This window comes from Sus scrofa, chromosome 16 (assembly GCF_054392235.1).
Source record: "Sus scrofa isolate SSC_HxYL_T2T_F1_AM1 chromosome 16, Sscrofa_HxYL_maternal_Yorkshire_Landrace_v2.0, whole genome shotgun sequence".
NCBI lineage: Eukaryota > Metazoa > Chordata > Mammalia > Artiodactyla > Suidae > Sus > Sus scrofa.
In genome coordinates, this window is record NC_139398.1 from 59697635 (window position 1) to 59714827 (window position 17193).

At 43.0% G+C, this 17193-nt stretch overlaps 1 protein-coding gene across 9 annotated transcripts in view; it reads right to left on the reverse strand.

Annotated features, from left to right (window-relative positions):
• SMN1 (survival of motor neuron 1, telomeric) overlaps positions 1-16699 on the reverse strand; it is a 38593-nt gene extending 21894 nt beyond the window's left edge. For 5 of the 9 annotated variants that reach the window (XR_014830691.1, XR_014830690.1, XR_014830689.1 and 2 more), the window contains exons 1-5: positions 16570-16699; positions 5996-6067; positions 2983-3102; positions 305-505; positions 6-161 (exon numbers count right to left, since the gene is read on the reverse strand). Coding sequence is in view for 5 of the 9 variants with exons in the window: in XM_005672519.3 (XP_005672576.1) it covers positions 6-161; positions 305-505; positions 2983-3102; positions 5996-6067; positions 16570-16650 (630 nt within the window). In the remaining 4 variants the exon portion in view is untranslated. 9 annotated transcript variants of the gene reach the window in all.
• Positions 16700-17193: the final 494 nt, after the last annotated feature.

Genomic DNA, 17193 nt, shown 5'->3' on the forward strand with positions numbered 1-17193 from the left:
TTTACCTTTCTTGGTCCAAGACCTGCTCCTGGCATAGGGGGTGGTGGAGGGAGAAAAGAGTTCCATGGAGCAGCTTTTGACTTGATGTTATTTGGCTTATTTCCAGGAGATCTGGAGGAGCTCTCACTTTCATCTGTGGAAATTTGACTTTCATTTTCATTCTTTTAAGAGAAAGAAATATATTTATTTTTGTTATAAAAGTATCATTACAAAAAATTTAGTGCCTCAGTGGATCAAACTAGTTATACCATTCTGTTTCTCATCTAGTCTCTGCTTGCAAGATTTCTACTTCTTGTATCCTTACCTCCTGAGCATTCTCTTCTATATTATTAGCTACTTCAGAGGTGGGGGAAAGTAAATCAGACAGATTTTGCTCTTCTCTATTTCCATATCCAGTGTAAACCACAATACAGGTTTCTCTCTTAAAATCAATCGAAGCAATGGTAGCTGGGTAAATGCAGCCATCTTCCGACCAAATGGCAGAACATCTGTCACCAACCTTCCACTATAAAAGAAACCAAAGATACACATACACATATTGCCTTAAAAGAGGGTAAACAAACTATAATCTTGTTCCGGGCGGGGGGGTGTGGAGCAGTAGCTTCCAGTTAACTTTTCTGGGAGGCAGAATGTTATAGTGAAAAAGACTTGGGAGTCAAAAACACAGAAATCTGAATTTTATTTTTTTATTTTTTTTGTCTTTTTGTCTTTTTTTGTTGTTGTTGTTGTTGTTGTTGTTGCTATTTCTTGGGCCGCTCCCGCGGCATATGGAGGTTCCCAGGCTAGGGGTTGAATCGGAGCTGTAGCCACCGGCCTACGCCAGAGCCACAGCAAAGCGGGATCTGAGCCGCGTCTGCAACCTACACCACAGCTCACGGCAACGCCGGATCGTTAACCCACTGAGCAAGGGCAGGGACCGAACCCGCAACCTCATGGTTCCTAGTCGGATTCATTAACCACTGCGCCACGACGGGAACTCCCAGAAATCTGAATTTTAATATAAATACGTCATAATTCTGCCACTTATATAATCATGGACATGTTTCTTAACCTCCTTGAATCTTATTTTCCCTATACGTTAAGTAGGTTTAGTATCATCTTCCTCATGTATTTGTTGTGGAGGAAAGAAAGGAGGGGGAGCATATAAAGGGTCCAGCACTCTATCTAGTCTAGCACATAGCAAGCACTCATCAAACATCAGCACTCTTCCCCTTTGGTAATGATACAACTAAAGCAGCTAATGATACAATTAGTTTCCAAGTTAACAGATTTTTTGTTCATTTGTTTTGCGCTTTTTAGGGCCGCACTCAGGCAAATGGAGGTTCCCACGCTAGGGGTTGAATTGGAGCTACAGTCGCCAGCCTACGCCATAGCCACAGCAATACCAGTCTGAACGGAGTCTGCGACCTACAGCTCACAGCAATGCCAGATCCTTAACCCACTGAGCGAGGGCAGGGATCAAACCTGCAACCTCATGGTTCCTAGTCAGATTAGTTTCTGCTGCACTACGACAGGAACTCCTATTTTTTTTTTTTTTGTCTTTTTGTCTTTTTTTTTGTCGTTGTTGTTGCTATTTCTTGGGCCGCTCCCGTGGCATATGGAGGTTCCCAGGCTAGGGGTTGAATTGGAGCTGTAGCCACCGGCCTACGCCAGAGCCACAGCAACGCAGGATCCAAGCCGCGTCTGCAACCTACACCACAGCTCACGGCAACGCCGGATCGTTAACCCACTGAGCAAGGGCAGGGACCGAACCCGCAACCTCATGGTTCCTAGTCGGATTCGTTAACCACTGCGCCACGACGGGAACTCCCAGGAACTCCTATTTTTATTATTATTTTTTAATTTATTTATTTTTTGCTTTTTAGGGCCACACCTGTGACATATGCAAGTTCCCAGGCTGGGGGTAGAATTGGAGCTACAGCTGCTGGCCTACACCACAGCCACAGCAACATGGGATCCAAACCTCGCCTGCGGCCTACACCACATCTTATGGCAACGCCAGATCCTTAATCCACTGAGGCCAGGGATCAAACCCACTACCTCATGGATACTAGTTGGGTTCATTACTGCTGAGCCACAACACGAACTGCAGGTCAATCATTTTAAATAGCAGAAACAAGGGAGATCCCATTGTGGCTCAGTGCTTAATGAATCCAACAGGAACCATGAGGTTGCATGTTCGATCCCTGGCCTCACTCAGTGGGTTAAGGATCCAGCATTGCCGTGAGCTATGGTGTAGGTTGTAGACACAGCTGGGATCCCGAGTTGCTGTTGCTCTAGTGTAGGCCGGCGGCTACAGCGCCGATTCTACCCCTAGCCTGGGAATCTCCATATGCCATGGGAGCAGCCGAAGAAATAGCAAAAAGACAAAAAAAAAAAAAAAAAAAAAAAGGATCCAGCATTGTCGTGAGCTGTGGTGTAGGTCACAGACAAGACTCGGATCCAGTGTTGCTATGGCTCTGGTGTAGGACTGCGGCTACAGCTCCGATTAGACCCCTAGCCTGGGAACCTCTGTATGCTGCTGGTGTGGCCCTAGAAAAGACAAAAAGACAAAAAATTAAAAATAATAATAAAAAAAATAGCAGAAATGATTCTCAGAATTTTTGGCCCTCAAGTAGTAATAGTTTTTAGTTTTTGAAGAAAAAAAGGATACCTCTCTTGGTTTTGGAAAAGTCAAACACTGCCAATTCAGTTTAAGGCCCTTAAGTACTCCTCCCAAATAACACCGCCCTCTTCCTCTCCACACCCAACATAAACATTGATCTGAATTTATTATTTGTCATTTCCACCTAAATCCTTATACTTTTATTAACATGGATATTCCTAAAAAACAAAAAGTTTAACAGTTGCTTTAGAAATTTTATAATTACATGTCAATGGAAAACACTGTAGTACTCATTTAAGTTAAGGGCATTTTATACTCTTTAACAAAGACAATAAAAAGAAATTCTTTGAAATTAAATTTCAATGTTTTAAAATAACCTGCTTCAAGGAGGCTGTGGTATTCTTTTTTTGGCTTTTATTCTTCTTAGGAGGTTTTCTTTTAGGTGTGGCTTTTGGTTTATCTGAAGCTTCGGAAATGTCACCATTCTTTAGAGCATGCTATGAAAACATGAGAAGAAATATACATGTCACAGAGTGATATATAAAAAAAAAAAAACTGTAACATAACTCTGTCACTATAAACTGGTCTCTAGGTCCAACCACCTCAGACAGACTTGATTTCCTCTTTTCACTATCCCATATGCTATAGAAACTGCTCTTAAGGGTATAATATATCTGATCATCAGCTCTAAGGATGCCTTTAATCAAGTCTCCTCACTCTCAACCTTTCTATAACACTAGACTCAATCACTTCTCTTGATAATCATGACATATATAATTTTTTAAATTTTTGTTATGGCCGCACCTGAGCATATCCAAGTTCCTGGGTTAGGGATCAAATCAGAGCTGTAGCTGGGGCCTACACTACAGCCACAGCAATGCCAAATCTGAGCCACATCTGCAACCTATGCTGCAGCTTGTGGCAACACCGGACCCTTAACCCACTGAGCTACGCCAGGGATTGAATGTGCATCTTCATGTACACTATGTCGGGTTCTTAACTTGCTAAGTCACAACAGGAACTCCAACAATCATTACATTTTTTATAACATAGCAATACGGCCCTAATACTTTTTATTTTTTGGTCTTGCCCAGGGCACACAGAAGTTCCTAGGACAGGAATCAAATCTGCACCACAGCAGTGACCTGAGCCACAGCAGTGACAAAGCCATATCCTTAACCTCTGGGCTTCCAGGGAACTTCAAGGGTCCTAACATTTTTATTTCTCCATCAAATTTTAAACTTGAGCATTTCCAACAAGAAATGGTCATCCTTTACAAGTTCAGGATCATCTATTCCTACAAGTTCAATTATTATTTCTATTTAAACTACCAAAACTATTATCCAGCTCTGATGGTTCACTTAGATCAGCATTTCCATTACCAATTTCATATCTCCACATTTACCTCAAATGCAATACAACTAAGAGGAAACTATCTCTGGCCCAAATCAGTTCTTTTTCTTTACTCAGTCTACTTCCCTCTGCAGTATCACCAACTTTATATGTATCAACCCCCATTTTAACCGGCATTTTATAAAACTTTCCTGGTAACTCTGCATTAGTATACTTCTAGTCTATACGTATGTTGGAAAGCATGATATTGACAAATTTAGACAAATTTAGAGTTCAGCTTCAAGGATGACATACAGATCTGATCTTTTTTTTTTTTTTTTTTAATGATTTTTATTTTTTCCATTATACAGACCTGGTCTTTACCTCATGCTATAAGAGTAACTAGTGAACAGAATGGACTCTATGTTTGGTGCTCTGTATGACTAGGTGCTCTGGGCCCAGACTGATGGCCCAGGCATGGTGCTCAATAAGACTAAATACCTCAGAGAGCAGGGAAAGCGATGTAATTGGACAACTGTGGAAATATCTTCGGGCCACAAAAAATGGACATTACCCTGCAAAAGAACTATATTCCTTAACCCTGCAAAAGAACTATCTTCCTTGATATTCATCACCAGCAGGAACACTTGATACTTAATTCACAGGATTTGAGGAGGGTTATTAAATTAATTTAATGCATGTAAAGCATATGAAACAATGCCTAGAACATTGTAAACACTGCAAGTATTAATTACTACACTACGGCTATTTATCATCAATATTAATGCAATAATGGTTTGTTACATGGTTTTTTGTTGTTGTTGTCTTTTTAGGGCTGCACCCACGGCACATGGATGTTCCCAGGCTAAGGGTCGAATTGGAACTGCAGCTACCAGCCTATGCCACAGCCATAGCAATACCAGATCCGAGCCGGGTCTGCAGCCTTGACCACAGCTCATGGCAATGCTGGATCCTTAACCCCTGAGTGAGGCTAGGGATTGAACCTGTGTCCTTGTGGATGCTAGTCAGATTTGTTTCTGCTAAGCCACAATGGGAACTCCTGTTATGTGTTTAAAGTTATAATTCAGATTGTCTTTCTACTAATCTGAATTAGAAGACTTCTGTAGTTTGATACAGTATAAACATATTAAAAAACAATACATGTTTAAAACTCTACTGAAATTGCCTCTATTAAAGGGATGACATATAGACAGGCTACCAACTTCTAAAGGAATACAACAAATTTATCTAACTGTTTCTTTGAGGGTTTTTTTTTGGCCGTGCCTATGGCCTGTGGAAGTTCCCAGGCTAGGGATCAAACCCATGCCACAGGAGTAACCAAAGCCACTGAGTGACAATGTTGGATCCTTAAACTGCCTTACCACAAGAGAACTAACTTCCTATCTAACCTGTTTTTTTCTTTTTCTCTCTCTCTCTCTATTTTATGGTTGTACCCGAGGTACAGGTAAGTTCGCAGGCTAGGGGTCAAATCGGAGCTGCAACTGCCAGCCTACACCACAGTCATAGCAACAGTGGATCTGAGCTGCATCTACACACCAGATCCTTAATCCACTAAGTGAGGCCAGGGATTGAACCCGCATCCTCCCAAAAACTAGGTCGGGTTCTCAACCCACTGAGCCACAATGGAAACTCCTAACCTCTTCTCTTTATTTTTTTTAATGTTTTTGTTTTTTTAGGGCTGCACACACAGCATATGGAGGTTTCCAGGCTAGGGGTCGAATCAGAGCTGCAGCTGCCAGCCTACACCACAGCCCCAGCAAAGCTAGATCAAGCTGCATCTGCGACCTACACCACAGCTCACAGCAACACCAGATCCTTGACCCACTGAGCGAGGCCAGGTATCAAACCTGCATCCTCATGGATACTAGTCAGATTTGTTTCCACTGAGCCACGACAGGAACTCCTCACTTGTTCTCTTTAAATCTTCAAAATTAGAACTGAATAATATGTACTTAAACACTTTACTGAAAGTATGTTACCAATTTTTTCCTGAACAAGTACACATGAGAAAAAAAGAAAAGAATAAATATTTTATACCTTAAATGAAGCCACAGCTTTATCATAAGCTTTTATCAACGCTGTATCATCCCAAATGTCCGAATCATCACTCTGGGAAGGGTGAAGAATAAGAAATAATTTACATTTGGTTGGGTTTCATCAAAAAAGTGTGTTAGTAACAAGAGCTATCTTAATCCAGACATAATCAAATTACACCAAAAAGGGAACTTTATATTATTTTATTTACTTATTTTTTGCCATGCCCAAGGCATGTGGAAGTTCCCAGGCCAGGGATCGAACCTGTACCACAGCAGTGGCTCCTTGGATCCTTAACTGCTAGGCCACCAGGAAAGTCCAAACATGGGTATTTTAAATCCTAAATAAAACCACAAGAAGCCTACCTGCTCAGAGATTTTTACATTATCCCCAAAGCTAGACATGTGTAAATGTTTTAAGAGTGCCATGAAGTAAATACTCCACAATTTTTTTTTGTCTTTTTAGGGCCACATCCAAGGAACATGGAGGTACCCAGGCCAGGGATCCAATCAGAGCCAACGGCCACAGCGACGCCAGATCCAAGATGCACCTGCGACCTACACCACGGCAACACTGGATTCCCCAACCCACTTAGTGAGGCCAGTCAGATTTTTTTTCACTGTGCCACGATGGGAACTCCAAATACTCCACAACTTAATGTATCTGTTCAAGGGTAACCCACATTTCAGTCTTTTCTAAGAGCAGATAAAGGGTTTAGTCTGGAAGAATGGGAAAACACACAGCCATCAGCTTGACTATACCCACACTATGATAATGCTATTATTCTGACCAGAGACCCTGTGGTCCAAAAAAATTTTTTTTCCTTGACTTTGCTATGTGTCTAGTTTATTCAAAAAATAATTCTCAAAATGCTTAAGGATAAAAACTGTTAATACTGACTAACCAGGTCATTAAAAAAATTTTTGTGTCCTTGTAGGGCTGCACCTGTGACATATGGAAGTTGAATCAGAGCCACAGACGCTGGCCTACACCACAACCACAGCCATGCCAGATCCAAGCTGCATCTGTGACCCACACCGAAACCCAATGGGTGAGGCCAGAGATTGACCCGCATCCTCATGATACTAGTCATGTTCTTAACCTGCTAAGCCACAATGGGAACTCCTATTTTAATTTTAAATGGAGTGATATTAAATAACTGAGAAAATACCTAAAATAATTATTTCTTTTTATTTAAATTTAATTCAATTTAAAAAGAAAAAATTTTTTGGCCGTGCCCATGGCATACACAAGTTCTTGGGCCAGTGACTGAACTCATGCTATAGCTGTATCCAGAGCCATAGCAGTGATAATACCAGATCCTTAACCCACTGAGCCAAGAGAGAACTCTAAAAAAAAAAAAACCAACTATTTTTGAGGACCCACTTTGTACTAAGCATTCATCACTGAGAGGTATATGAACAGTATAAAATAAATATAAAATATTGAACTGTGATAGACAAATAATAGATGCTTTAATCCAAAAGTGGGTAGGAGAGAAGTTCCCACAACGGGATTGGCAGCAGCGTCTCTGGAATGTTGGTATGCAGGTTTGATGCCCAGCCCAGCACAGTGGGTTAAAGGATCTGGCATTCCCACAACTGTGGTGTAGTTCCAAACTGTGGGCTTGGAGTTGATCCATAGTCTGGGAACTCCATATGCTGTAGGGCGGTCAAAAAAGAAACAAAAAACAGTGTGTAGGAAAGGCTGAGAAACAGTCTCGCCATAAATCTACGTGGTATGGTGACCCACAATCAGGAAGGAATACAAAACCTGGAGCTTCTGCCTAAGGAGCAAAGTGTTTGAACATCAAATTGGGCACCTCAGGTGCCCAAAATATCTAACTTAAAACACAAAGGGGACAATCTAAATGTCCATCGACAGAGGAATGGATTAGGAAGATGTGGTATATATACACAACGGAATACTACTCAGCCATAAAAAGAACAAAACTATGCCATTTGCAGCAACATGGGTGGAACTACAGACTCTCACAGAACGTGAAAGAAGTCAGGAAGGGAAAGACAAATACCATATGCTATCACTTATATCTGGAATCTAGTATACAGCACAAATGAACCTTTCCAAAGAAGAGAACCTCATGGACCTGGAGAACTAGGAATGGGGAATCTGGGGTTAACAGATGCAAACTATTGCCTTTGGAATGGATAAGCAATGAGATGCTGCTGTATAGCACTGGGAACCATATCTAGTCACTTATGATAGAACATGATGGAGGATAATGTGAGAATAAGAATGTATATATGTGTGTGTCTGTGTGACTGGGTCACCTTGCTGTACAGTAGATAATTGACAGAACACTGTAAACCATCTATAATGGAAAAAATAAAAATCATTTTTAAAAAAAGGGTGGGGGGAGTTCCCACTGTGGTGCAGTGGGTTAAGAATCTTATTGCAGTGGCTTGGGTCACTGTGGAGGTATGAGTTTGATCCCTGGCCCAGCACAGTGGGTTAAAGGATCGGGCATTGGCACAGCTGTGGCTCAGATTCAATCCTTGACCTAGGAACTTTAATATGCCAAGGGTGTAGTCATTAAAACAAAAAACCAAGGGGCTGGAGTTCCCGTTGTGGCTCAGTGGTTAACGATCCGACTAAGAACCCTGAGGCTGCAGGTTCAATTCCTGGCCTTGCTCAGTGGGTTAAGGATCTGGCGTTGCCATGAGCTATGGTGTAGGTCACAGACGCAGCTTGGATCCCGCGTTGCTCTGGCTCTGGTGTAGGTCGGCAGCTACAGCTCCAATTCGACCCCTAGCCCAGGAACCTTCATATGCCACAGGAGCAGCCCAAGAAATGGAAAAAAGACCAAAAAAAAAAAAAAAAAAAAACCCTCAAGGAGGTTCATGTCCCTGAGACCCACATGGGAACAGGAACCGAGAAATGGGTCTGAAAGTGTTCGCGTGCTTAGACGTCCCCACACCCAGGACCCAGCACAGAAGCAGACGATTTGCACAGACTCTGTCATCAGCTTAAAGTATTGGCTGGCAGGGCAGGCATCTAATTTTACACCTAGGCCCTGATAGGATACTAAGGACAGAGGCTAGCAGCACCATCTTTAAGCTATCTGTCTTACGGGAGCTGGCAGGGGCCATCTCTGCACTCAGCTGTGCTTCACAGTATCAGTACCTCCCAGAGAGCTTTTACACACATCTGGTGTCCCAGTTTTTATGTCTGGTGTACCCTTTTTTTTTTTTTTTTTTTTGTCTTTTTGCTATTTCTTTGGGGCCGCTCCCACGGCATATGGAGGTTCCCAGGCTAGGGGTCGAATCGGAGCTGTAGCCACTAGCCTACGCCAGAGCCACAGCAACGCGGGATCCGAGCCGCGTCTGCAACCTACACCACAGCTCACGGCAACGCCGGATCGTTAACCCACTGAGCAAGGGCAGGGACCGAACCTGCAACCTCATGGTTCCTAGTCGGATTCGTTAACCACTGCACCACGACGGGAACTCCTGGTGTACCCTTTTTTATACCTGCAGCCCAGAGTGGGGCTTGTCCTGGATCCCACAGGACTGTAACACAGACAGCCTTGGCAGGTTACCACCCCCAGGGAACTTGCACAAACAGCAGAATGAAACCTACCCCAGTCTCTCTTGTGAAAACAGTTTATTTGCTTGTCCAGGAACCTAAGCATGAGAAGCAGGCTTCTGGTTTGGCACATACTAGGGATTTACAGAGATGCAGAGAGGCTGCAGGATGCAATATTTATACTCTCTCTGCCTCGCTCAAGCTCACCTGTATCTCCCAGAAAAGGAGCTTATACCCTTGTTCAGTGCCCAAGTTTTTGTGGCAGTGGTCACCTCTAGATTGTCTGGCTTCAGTGGCCAGTGGAGCTTACTCACACAGGTCTCACTGGACTGTAACCAAGAGAGAATGAGAGCTAAAATGGCTTCCACCCCCAGGGAACAGCAGAGGCAGCAGACCCAGGAGCTTAGTCCATCTGTGAAAGGGGCCTATTATTTCCATGGTTGCAGCCTGAGGGACAGACTTCTAACTGGGCACACATCTAAGGCACTAACTATAATCTTTTACAGAGACCTAAGAGGGTAGATGCTATCTTCATGCTCCACCTCTGCTGCATGCCAAGGTGCCAGGATCTCCTGGAAGGAAGCTTTTGCAAACATCTGGTGCCCTGGTTTATGTGGCTGCCACCCAGGGGACACTACCTGAGTGCATGACTCTGGTGGTCAAAAGACCCTATGTTCCTGGGTCCTGTGTGACTGTAAGAATTGGAGGCAGTTTTTAGCAGGTTACCACTCCCAGGACACTATGCAGACAGCAGAGTGAAATACATCCCCATTCTTTCTGGAAAAGATACCTATTTGCTTGTCCTGGAGCTCTGACCTCAGGGGCAGGCTCCAGGATAGATCATATGCCAGGCCACAAAATAAGACTCTCATTTAAGAAAAGAGAATCCTACAATGTATGAAAGTAGAAATCAATTACAAGAAAAAAACTGGAAAATTCACGAATACCTGGAGATTAAACAACATGCTACTAAACAACCAATAGATCAAGAAGAAATCAAAAGAGAAAAAAAAACACCTTGAGACAAATGGAAATAGAAATATATCATACCAAAACTTAGGAGCACAGGAAAAGCAGTTTGAAGCAGGAAGTTCATAGATTTTGGGCATAGCATGAAATGTTTTAATGTGGGATCTTAGTTCCCAGACCAGGGATTGAATCCAGGCCATAGCTGTGAAAGCACTGAGTCCTAACCTCTAGTTCACCAGGGAACTCCCCTCAACATCCATTTGTGAAAAAAAAAAAACCCCCAACAAAGTGGATATAGTGGAGTTCCTACTGTGGCCCAACGGGATTGGTGGCATCTTGGGAGTGCTGGAACACAAGCTTGATCCTCGGCCCAGTACAGCAGGTTAAGGATCTGGCACTGAGGCAGTTGCGGCTCATCTGATCCCTGGCCAGGGAACTCCACATGCCACAGGGCAGCCAAAAAAAAAAAAAAAAAAAAAAAAAAGTGGGTATAGAGGGAACATATCTCATCCTCGTAAAGCTAAACACAACAAAGTGACAGCTAACTTCATACTAAATGGTTAAAGCTGAAAGCTTTTCCTCTAAAATCAGTAACAAGACAAGGATGGACACTCTTGCCACTTTTATTCAACATAGAAATGGAAACTTTAGCAAGAGCAATTAGGCAAGAGAATTAAATAAAAGACATCCAGTTTGTAAAGGAAGAAGTGAAACTGTCACTATCTGCAGATAACACGATTTATATATAGAAAGCATCAAAGGCTCCACCAAAACAGAATAACAAACTTAGTAAAATTGCAGGATACAAAATCAATACACAAAAACACATTATATTTCTACATTCCAAAAAAAAAAAAATCAGAGAAAGAAATTAATATGATAACTTATAACTGCCTCAAAAAGAATAAAATACCTAGGAATAAACCTAATTAAGGAGAAAGGCTTATACACTGAAAAGTATTAAGACATTAAATAAATGAAGGACTTCCTGTAATGGCGCAGCAGAAAAGAATCGGACTAGGAACCATCAGGTTGCTGGTTCAATCCCTGGCCTCCCTCAGTGGGTCAAGGATCCGACGTTGCCATGAGCTGTGGTGTAGGTCGCAGACACAGTTCAGATCTGGTGTGGCTGTGGTGTAGGCTGGTAGCTACAGCTCCAATTAGACCCCTAGCTTGGGAACCTCTATATGCCACAGGTATAACCCTCAAAAGACAAAAAAAAAAAAAAAAGCATTAAATAAATGAAGAAGGGAGAAATAAATGTAAGGATATTCCATACTCATGGTCTGGAAATATTAATATTGTTAAAATGTCCATACTAGCCAAAGTAATCTGCAGATTCAATGCAACCCCTAGCAAAATCCCAAAATTTGTATGGAACCAAAAAAGACTCCAAATAGCCAATGCAATTTTGGGAAAGAAAAATAAAGCTGAAGGCACCAAGCTCCCAGATTTCAAACATTATCACAAAGCTATAGTAATCAAAACTGTATGGTATTGGAGTTCTTATGGCTCAGTGGAAATGAACCCAACTAGTATCCAAGAGGATGCAGGTTCTATCCCTGGCCTCGCTCAGTGGGTTAAGGATTTAGTGTAGCCATGAGCTTTGGAGTAGGTCACAAATGCAACTCAGATCCAATGTTCTCATGGCTGTGGTGTAGGCCTGCAGCTGCAGCTCTGATTCGACCTCTAGCCAGAGAACTTCCATATGTTGCAGCTGCAGCTATGCAAAGAGGGAAAAAACCTGAAAAATTCAATTTTAGCAAAATTAAAAATTTCTGGGAGTTCCCTTGTGTTGCATCATGTTAAGGATCTGGCATTGTCAGTGCAGCAGGTCATTGCTATGGTCTGGGTTCAATCTCTGGCCTTGGGATATCCACGTGCCATAAGCACAGCCAAAAAAAAAAAAAAAAAATTAAACATTTAAAAAAATTAAAAATTTCTGTTCTTAAAAAGATACTGTTAAGAGAATGAAAAATGAATGATGCCACAACATTTGCAAATTACCTATCTGATAAAGGTTTTGTACCAGCATATACAAAGAACTCTCAAATCTCTACAAAAAGAAAATAACTCAATTTAAAAACGGGCATGGAGTTCCCGTTGTGGCGCAGTGGTTAACAAATCTGACTAGGAACCATGAGGTTGCGGGTTTGATCCCTGGCCTTGCTCAGTGGGTTAAGGATCTGGTGTTGCCGTGAGCTGTGGCTGTAGAGTAGGCCGGTGGCTATAGCTCCGTTTAGACCCCTAGCCTGGGAACCTCCGTATGCTGTGGGAACGGCCCTAGAAAAGGCAAAAAGACCAAAAAAAAAAAAAAAAAAAAAAGGGTTAAGTATTTGAAAAGACACTTCGCCTAAGAAGATATATGGATGGCAAGTAAGCACATAAAATGATGATCAACATCATCTGTCATTAGGGAAATGCTAATTAAAACCACAACAGGAGTTCCCATTGTGACTCAGTGGAAATGAATCTGACTAGCATCCATGAAGACTCAGGTTTGATACCTGGCCTTGCTCAGTGGGTTAAGGATCCTGAGTTGCTGTGAGCTGTGGTGTAGCTTGCAGACGCAGCTTGGATCTGGCATTGCTGTGGCTATGGTGTAGGCCAGCAGCTGCAGCTCCAATTTGACCCTAGCCTGGAAACTTTCATATGCCTTGGGTCCAGCCCTAAAAAGACAAAACAAAAACAAAAACAAAAACAAAAAAAACCTACAACAATGATAAGATGCCACTACACATCTATGAGAACGTCTTAAAATTAACAAGACTGACCATACCAAGTGTTAGCAAAGATGTGGAGCAAGTGGAACTTTCATATATTGCTAGTTGAAATGTAAAATGGTATAACCATTTTTAAGAAGTTTAGCAGCTTCTTAAAGAACTAAAATGAATCTATTCCATTACCTTGGTGTTTGCCAAAGAGAGATGCAAGCATGTGGCCATACAAAGGCTTCTTCTACACTATAGTTACAGCAGTTCTATCTCCAACAGCCCCAAACTGAAAACAACCCAAATGCTCATGAAAAGTGAATGGACAAACTGAAGCATATCCATCCATGCAACAGGATCCTAGAGCAATGAAAAGGAATGAATGACTGATATATACAATGAAGTGGATGAAACTCAAAATAACTATGCTGGGTAAAAGAAGCCAAACAGGAAGCTCCCCGGGGCCTAGCAGTTAAGGATTCCGAGCTGTCACTGCTGTGGCTTGGGTTTGAGCCCTGGCCCAGGAACTTCTGTATGCGTGGCCAAAAAAAAAAAAAAAAAAAAGCAGCAGCAGCAATAGCAGCAGCCAAAAAGATTCCACGTTTGTAAAAATTCTACAAAATGCAGACTCATCTATGGTAACAGAAAACGGATAGGCAATTGTCTGGGGACAAGACATGAGGAGGCATGAATAAAAGGGAAAGATTACAAAGGCGTGTAGGAAATCCAAACCATCCCACATATTGGGACCACATAGAGAAGCTGAGACAAGAAGAAAAGGAATGGCTTTTCAATCCCTAGCTGCTCAGTCCCCAGCTATTTGACTACTGCGTGGATGCAAATGCACAAAAGGTCTGAAAGAGAACTGCCCAGAAAGGCCTTTGCAAATTCCTGATCCTCAGAACTGTAAGAGATAATAAAAAGATTACTGTTTCAAGCCACGTAAGTTTTGGGTGATTTGTTACATAACAACAGTAACCAGAACAGATCATTAGGACCACCGTTAAATATGTTTCTCAGTCACTAAGAGTAGCCCACCTCTTTCCTTGCAGCTATCTCAAAATGAAATGTTTTCTCCTCCCTATCCCTCAAATCACTGCACCAGAGGTGGGGAGGGAATCTTCCTGACTTTCACTTCCACTTCCAGATTATTCTTCCTTCCTAAAAACTCTCAGGTTTGAAAATCTTGTCACCAAACTCCACTGTCCACAGTCCTCCTTATTGTAATCACCTACAGTCTCGTGGGTTGCTCCTTTTCATTCTTTGAGGTTTAATATCCCAGTACTCTCTCCAACACTACTCCTGTTGTAATTTTTGGTAACTTAAAAACCTGCTCTGGCATAATGGGATCAGAGGCATCTCTGCAGCACCAGGATGCAGGTTTGATCCCAGGCCCAGCACAGTGGATTAAAAGATCTGGTGTTAACCCAGCTGCAATACAGGTCACAAATGTGCCTTGGATCTGATCCCCAGCCCTGGAACTCCATATGTCGTATGGGGGCAAAAAATAAAAATAAAAAAAAATAAAATAAAAAACCATGTAGATGATCTCTGCGGTACCATATCCTTGTTAGGTCTTTAAAATTTCTGCTACCAACAACTTTTTTTTGGGGGGGGGTGTCTTTTTAGGGCCTCACCCAAAGCTCATGGAAGTTCCTGGGCTAGGGATCAAATGGGAACTGCAGCTGCCGGCATACACCACAGCCACAGCAACGCCAGATCCGAGCCTCGCCTGTGACCTACACCACAGCTCACAGCAACACTGGATCCTTAACCCACTGAGCAAGGCCAGGGATCAAACCTATGTCCTCATGGATACCAGTCAGATTTATTTCCACTGAACCACGATGGGAACTCCAATGATCTTTTACAGCACCCAGTCTCAGCTACTCATTTCTATCTTCTTTATTATAACCATTAACTACAACCTCTCCATAAGTTAACGGCAAGAATCCTACTCTTCAACCACCACCCTCCAGGCTCTGCAACTCATTCCTTTTAGTAGCCTGATGATGACAATTATTCTACTTCCCTGGAATTGGTAAAACATTGGTTCTCTCACTTTTTCTCTCACCATCCTAATGTCCTCATTTCCTTTCTTAGCCAGCTAAATTCCATGGTCAATCATCAGGATAACACCCTGTACCCTCTCCCCTGCCTCACTTCATACATGGTAAAATTACAACCCTATTAACTTCAAACATTCATTTATTCTGTCTGCCCTCACACACCTGAATTTGAATTTAGCTAGAGAAAAACACAATCATGCTGTCTAGCCTCCTTTAAGCTGACAACTAGGATTTTGAAGTAGGCCTTTAATGTTGCCTAGCAACATTTCCTACCATTCCTCCTCTCTAACCACCAACACCTGTTTCCTGCCCTGTCTTTACTAGCTAATAACCTCACTTCTTTTACTGAGAGAACAGCATCAATCAAAACAGAATTTTCACAATCTCCTGCCCATCCACACAAATTTGTATTCATATAACTATCACCACATGAACTGTCAATATTTATAACAAAGGCCAAATCCATTCCCTCCTACCTACTCTAGAACATTGCTTCAGTCATTCTCTTCTCTCTCCTGCATCATCAATTTTCCCATCCTTACTGGATCTCCATTAGCCCACTAACATGCTGAAACATCTCTCCCACTTTAAAAACAAGCACAAACACAATTAAGAATACCCATTATCTCATTTCCTTCTCCCTCTACTGGTCAAATTTTCTACCTTCCAGTACTTAGAATAAATCTTGAAATATCTGCTTACAAACGCTGCCTTAAATTTCTCCTCTCCGATTCTCGAACTCGCCCCCATCACATTTCACCCAAGAATGAATTCTAACCTTCGCCCTTATAAACCTGCTTACTTGCAGTCTTCCCCATCTAGGTAAAAGGCAACTTCATCTTTTCAACTGCTCAGAAAAATCTCGGAGTTATCTTTGACTTTCTTCTCTCAAACCTTTATTACCGAATCCATAAGCAAAACCTGTTGCCTGTGATTTCAAAATACATCTAGACTCCAAGTACTTTGTCATTCACAGCTAACACCTGGATCATTTCAACAGACTAACTGGTTTCGCCGCTTCACCCTGGTCTGACCCCGCACACCCTCCAGTGAGAAAAAGGGATGGACAAGCCAAGGTACAAGCAAGTAGCGGTGTGGCACTGGCTCAAAGTCATTAACGAGCCCTAACTGCCAGAGGAAGGAATTTGAGGTTGAGGCTCCCAAATGGGTAAAGTCTTAGAAACATGCCCACCACGACCTGGGCAGTAAGCGGACTGGCCGGAGAAGGAGCTGAGGGCGAGGAGGGGACGCTGGTCGGAGGTAGCGCCGGCCGCAGCCTCACCTGGCCTGCACCGCGCCGGAACAGCACCGAGTCCTCCGCCTCAGGAACACCGCTGCCGCCGCCACCGCCGCCCATCGCCATGGCGCGCCTACTGCTGGGTGCGCGGCGTGGGCTCAGTCCCTCCGCGAGTGACGACTTCCGCCACCGGGCCTCTGGGAGCGGAAGAGCATGGCGGCTTGCAGACCGCGGGCTGGAGAGAGTAACAACCAGCGCTTTAGGAGCGCTGGCCCCGCCTGCTCCAATCGCGGGCCGCTTTGGTGTTTCTTCTCTGGATCTTCTCAATTTTTTGATTTCACCTTTATGTTTGTTCGTGGGGTGATTCATCCAGGGTTTTTGTATTTTATTTTATTTATTATTTTTTGTCTTTTTGCCATTTCTAGGCCCGCTCCCATGGCATATGGAGGTTCCCAGGCTAGGGATCTAATCGGAGCTGTAGCCGCCGGCCTACACCAAAGCAACAGCAACGCGGGATCCGACCCGCGTCTGCAACCTACACCACAGCTCACGGCAAGGCGAGATCCTTAACCCACTGAGTAAGGCCCGGGATCGAACCCTCAACCTCATGGTTCCTAGTCAGATTGGTTTCCAGTTCGCCACAAAGGGAACTCCGGGTTTTATTGTCTT